The 5987-nt window shown below is 40.3% G+C and overlaps 1 protein-coding gene across 1 annotated transcript; it reads left to right on the top strand.

The window, feature by feature from the left end:
- Window positions 1-297: 297 nt before the first annotated feature.
- LOC118479723 lies at window positions 298-1269 on the top strand. The gene is made up of 2 exons (XM_035974440.1): window positions 298-372; window positions 453-1269. The coding sequence occupies exon 2, from the start codon at window positions 704-706 to the stop codon at window positions 1229-1231; it is 528 nt and encodes a 175-aa protein (XP_035830333.1). The 5' UTR covers window positions 298-372; window positions 453-703; the 3' UTR covers window positions 1232-1269.
- The last annotated feature ends 4718 nt before the right edge of the window (window positions 1270-5987 follow it).

Genomic DNA, 5987 nt, shown 5'->3' with positions numbered 1-5987 from the left:
GTCCAATGGCTCGTCCATTTTTCATACACTCTTCTATGCCCGACATGGCGGGTTATGCATCGTATATCCGGAATCGTGTGTTTACTAACTTCCCACACACCGACGATTCGATACCTACCCCGTTTACACAATCGCCCATCGACCTTTCACCAACCTCCATCGACCTTTCACAAAACGAAACCGTCCCCGAAACTCAACCACCCAACGATGGTCCTTCCGCACCCCAACCCATAAAAAAGAGAAGCCATAAGAAAAAAACTGAGGCGGATAAAGCACTTGAAACTATCAAGCGAAAACAACTAAAATGGGCCGTTCCTGAAGAACTTGCATTGGCGAGGGGTTGGTTTCAACAATCTCAACATTCAACTTTAGGTATTCTTAAACTTTGTTTTTATTGATGTTTTTTTTTATATAACTTTGTAATATATTAAATTTTGTTTTTATAAAAACAGGAAATTCTCAACATCGAACCTATTTGTGGCAAGGGGTTAGTAAAATATTCCATGAAGAATTGGGAAAAGAGGTTTATCGTGAAAACGATAACTTATCCTCGAAGTGGACCGAGATAAGCACCCAACTTACAAAATATAGTGGTTTTTTAAATAAAGCAAAACAAAACCCAAAAAGTGGTGAAACCGAAGCCGACATTGTGACGAATGCATTGCTTCAATTCAAGACAAATGTGGGGACCGACTTCCGTTTCATGCATTGTTGGGAGATTTGTAAGTTTCATCCAAAGTGGGCGAATATCCCCAGTGGTAGCGAAAGCAACACGTCTTCCAAAAGGTCGAGGGCCTCGTCCCAATCTGATGCACGAGATCAAGAGATTGAGGACCTTTTTGATGATTCGCCAAGCCCAAACCGGCCTGAGTATGGAAGAGATGCCACAAAAAGGCGTGCTCAAAAATCAAGATCTGCTACGGCATCACCTTCAGCTGGGAGTTCGCTCTTGCATAGAGGAATATACAGCGACCAGTTGGATGCCATTTCATCCAAGATGGATACATTCAACGTCTTCCAACAACAAAGGGTCGAAATTCGGAAGAGCAAAGAAGCTAGAGATGCCGCTAGAGAAGCCGAGAGACAAAGACGGGAGGATTTGAAAATTCTATCCCAGCCGATTGATCACCTAAAGGGTGACGAGTTGGAAATAGTCTTGGAGATGAGAGAAGAGATAAAAAAAACAAATATAAACGTTAGGAAATTTTTTTATGTAATTTTTTTTATGTAATTTTCTTTAATTTTTATGTAATTTTCTTTAATTACAAAGAGCCCAAAGAGCCCAGCCGGGTCAGCCCAGCGAAGCCCACCAAACCCCCGCCCCCAAACCCCCGCCCCACCATACCCTGTTTTAATGTGGGTCGCCCCATGTCTGCCACCCAAGCCACGTGTCATCAAATGCCCCAACCCAAGCCCAACCCCCGCCCCACCATACCCCGCAGTCTTACACCAATATTTTATTCTAGAGATACAAACTTTGCCTTAGAGAGAGGGGGTGCCTTACCCAGCCACCCTCGAGTATTTACGGGTTCAAGCGGGTACACCATCACAAGTGTCCTTAGTATGTTTTCCGAGTATCAAAATTGGGTTCAAGAACTCAGGAGTAGGGAGGAGAGTATAGCCATTATCCAACGATTATATAGTCGTTGCTATTAAAAAAATTGAACCCTACTTCTAAACACTATGTATATCATGATTTTTTCCCCCATTTTAAAATCACTCTTTTATACTCTCAGCACATCTATGGTTTTTAAAAAAAATATATCTACACAATGGATGTTTCATTCGAGTCTACTGATCTTAGGTTGCCTTCATGGTTATCCGATTCTAGTGTCTTTGATGATTTTTTCCCGACTCGTCTAATTCTACTGGTCTAGAGTTTTTTGTCGAAAGTGGTTGTCGCAGTAAACGAGCTTCAGGATACAACACGATCAAATAAAAATATGTGTCGGGTGATCATGAATTGGCTCATTAAGTTCTTTTGAACGATTGCTTCGTCAAAAACTCAAAGTATGGCGCAAAGACGTTTAGAGCGAGCTTTCGTTTACCGAATTAACTTTTTTTTAAATCATCAGGGATATAGATGCCAAGTTGGAATGGTTTCAGGAAGCTTACAATGGAATGTTAAAATAGATCTTCACGCTCCTTTAGAGACGCACGTAAGTTATTCGTCAACTTACAATTGATAATGTTTTTTACGAATATGATGAATATTTAGCTAGGTCTGGTAGAACCTCCCGTAAATCTCTAGAATATATTTGTAATTCGTTTATAATTGTAACGCCTCGCTTTTTGTAACTTTCCTTATTTAGAAAGCTGTTTGTATTTCTATTTATGGAAACGTGTAACCCCTTGTATTCGTTTTTCATTTTCCAAGCATTGTAATCCAAGACTTGAATCATAATAAAACTCGATCTTTTTATACATGGTTGATACATACTTGTTATACATTCGTTACATACTTGTTATACATTCGCTACATACTTGTTATACATTCGTTACATATTAGTTATACGTGCAAACTTTACACGCAAACTCATACTTGTTATACATGTAAATTCAGTTTATACATACATTTATTCGTATATTACACTTATGCATTTCACTTACACACTTAAAACGCTTAAAACCGGCTGAAATATGCGAAAACGTCAAACTTGGACTTTCGAGCAATTGGAACAGGCGCTTCGTGCGAAGGGATCCCCATTCGCACGAAGGGGCCATTCACCCCAAGTCCCAGTCGCCCCAAAGGCCCATTCGCCCAAAAGCCCACTCGATCCAAGCCCATTTTAGCCTATAAATACGAACCCTCACCTTCACTTCTTACCTTCCACACTCCGAATTTCTCTCCCAACCTACTGAAATCGACCTTTATCTGCTGAATACTTCCAGAAAACTTCTAAGTGAGTTTACAACTCACTAACACTTTAATTTCTCTTATTTCTTCTACTTTTTTTTTATCTTTTATACATTCCTTCATATCCTACAACTTGGTTTCACGGATTTGCCTTGGCAATCTGATGACAACACTCAAAATACTGAGGACCAAGCTAAGGATTGGAGTTCTATCTTTCAAACTTTTATAAAACAACATTCTGATATCGAACTTGGTAGAATCATGAACCCATTGAGCTCACAAGCTAAGTCTATAGCTGTGAGTTAGAATTGAGGTTCATTCCAGCCAAGAAGATGAACTGTTCAAACAAAACCGAACTGATTTCGTCTCAAAACAGAACCATTCGCACGAATGGCAAGCCATTCGCACGAAATATAACAATCCTGAACCGACACCCTTGATAATTTTTCCGACACCCTAAATATCTTAAAATATCCTAATATGTCTTTAAAAACACCCCATACGCGAAAACGGGACTCAAATACATAAAATAGTATTAAAAATAAATAAAAATTGAAATTTTAAGTTTAGGCGGGCCGCGTAAAGAACCCTTAAGGTCTACGCGGGCCGCGACAACTAAAGGATCAGGCGAGCCCCGGTGCGGCCACGTGTCCGACGCGTGTTGAGCCTATTCGTGACCCGGATCAGCTACAGCCCTAGACCCCCTATTACGCGGGCTGCGTAAAAGGACCATTAAGGTCTACGCGGGCCGCGAGAAACCCGGAAAACAGCCCTATAAATAGAGGCCATCGGATCTTCAGTCTGTTCGTTCAATTCTCTTTCTCTCTCACAAATTTCTTAATAGTAGAAGCTATACCCGGGTATTATACCCCCTAAATAGCAAGGTTTTGCTACGATGTAAGTATCAAAGCCCCTGGAGACGTATTAGATACTCTGCCCGGTTGATCTAGGGTTCCGTAACGACTGTCGTGGTTCTGCCCGTCGTAGTCGTTGGAATACCGTCTCGGGGAGGGTATTACTAATGTTAAAATGGGTTATTATACTAACACACGTGCATTTGTGTAATTTTTAGATTATTCCCAGGAAATCCTTACTGAAAACCTTAAAACAGCAATGTGAGTAATCTCCTTTTTGTAAACTGTTTTTACAAAACCTTAACTATTCTACAATGCAATTTAGCAGTGATTAAGTCTTTGTAATTCTACGATTACTGCCGGTATGTTGGGTTTTGTATACAAAATGTGAGTAACGTTACCATTGGACGAAGAGTTAGCCAATGTGTTATATGACCCACCAGTCAGGATTGACAGTACTGAATGAGTAATTGGGTAGATATAAACATTGTGATCGCCCTCAATACTGTTTAAATTAAATTAATGTTTCTTGATTAAACTGGGATTCACTCACCAGTATTTCCCACTGACAAATGTTTTTAAAACTCGTTTCAGGTAACACAATGTGAAAGCCAATTAGAAGCCAGCTGGACAACACTGAAGGCTTGGAAAAGTGGCTATAAAAGTTACCTAAATAAAAGAAAGCGTTTATTTCAATAAGATGGGATTTATCCCTATAAACCAGTCTGTAATGAAAACTTGGGTTTTACCCATATGTTTAATGTAAGAAAATGTGGTGGTTTACTCTGATAAAATATTTCCTAACTACGGTCCTGATGAAAATTTCCGCTGCCAAATTAGACGATAACGTGATACCACCGAAACTGGCTCGCGGCCGCCCGTTCCCAGGGATTTGGGATCAGGGATTGTGACAGAAGGTGGTATCAGAGCTATGCCACTGATTCAGCCACAGAAGTGTTCTGCTGACATTAAAATTCGAAGTGTTAGGAAATAAATTACGAAAATATGTGCATAATTGTACTTTCTTGTTATGTGTTATCTGACTATCTATTAGTTTACAGTATGAGCGACCAAGGACCATCTGACGTGTATCGTCAATTGTCTGGTTCGCCTAGAAGCGAAGGCACCTCCTCTTCTCAGCCTGCCCTCTCGGGGTACTCTGCTGATACGGAAGAAGGAATCTTTATGTTTAAGGCTCAATCTGAAGAGCCATTTCCTCAGAAAAAGATGGGATGGTTCAGTAGGGGAGCACATGAGCGTAGAAAGCGTATAAAAAGTTACAGGAACAACGAGTGTTAGCCGCAGCTAAAAGAGAAACCGATGCCTATGCCCAGGATATGCTTAATAGGGGTATAGCCAATATCCACATTTTAGCAACCACTGCAGCTGACCTAAACCTGGAGCAAATGCTAGCACCCCAACCACAACCACCAATTCCTGATCAACCCATGGAAATAGAAAACCTTGGAAACCAAATAGAAATGTCTGATTTCAACCCGGAGGAGATACCTAGGGTACCTGCACCAAATCCCCTAGATCCAAATTATGACCCCTGGTGGGATGATGTTAGGGACTATGTGCAACGCTACCCGATACAGGAAAATGTGCCAATGCCCAACCTAGGAGCCTACCCAGGGTTAGATCCTCAAGATCCCTATTTCAATAATGATGCATACATTAGGGAAATCTTAGAAAATCCTTACCCATACTAGGCCCCTATACCTCCATACCAGGAACCCGCACCCCAGATTCCACACCCAGTCCTAGAACCTGCACCCCCAATGAGTGCAGAAAACGTACAAGAACTTAGGACTTTCGGTGAGGAAATTTTAGAAAGCAGTGAGAGAATGCGACAGGTGGGAGAGCGTCTCTATGGAAATACGACGAACGCAATATGGATTTTTGGATGAATCCATATCCGTGAATGTGATGGTGGGAATGGTAGTAATAATAATATAATATAATAATAAATATGTGTGTATGTGTTAGAAAAAAAAACTACGGATGCATATTACTAGTATTGTAGCTTTACATTTCAGTCGGTATTGTAATTTTAATTTCAGTACTGGTGTGTAATAGATGCATACTATAAGAAAGAGTAAAAGTCACAATGCTCGACGTTTTTGATCAACCTGTGTGTTATGTGATTGGTTGTATAAATATTATTTGTGATATTAATATGTGGTAAATGTTTAAAATTCAGATGGACAACGAAGTGAATCAAGAAAACCAGAATGATAATATCCAGAACGACAACCACTCGAATAACAATAATC

Source organism: Helianthus annuus, chromosome 6, assembly GCF_002127325.2.
Source record: "Helianthus annuus cultivar XRQ/B chromosome 6, HanXRQr2.0-SUNRISE, whole genome shotgun sequence".
Lineage (NCBI taxonomy): Eukaryota > Viridiplantae > Streptophyta > Magnoliopsida > Asterales > Asteraceae > Helianthus > Helianthus annuus.
This window is presented reverse-complemented; position numbering and strand designations above follow the sequence as displayed.

Coding starts and splice junctions, on each gene's coding strand:
- LOC118479723 (XM_035974440.1), top strand. CDS start 704: ATGCATTGTTGGGAGATTTGTAAGTTTCATCCAAAGTGGGCGAATATC.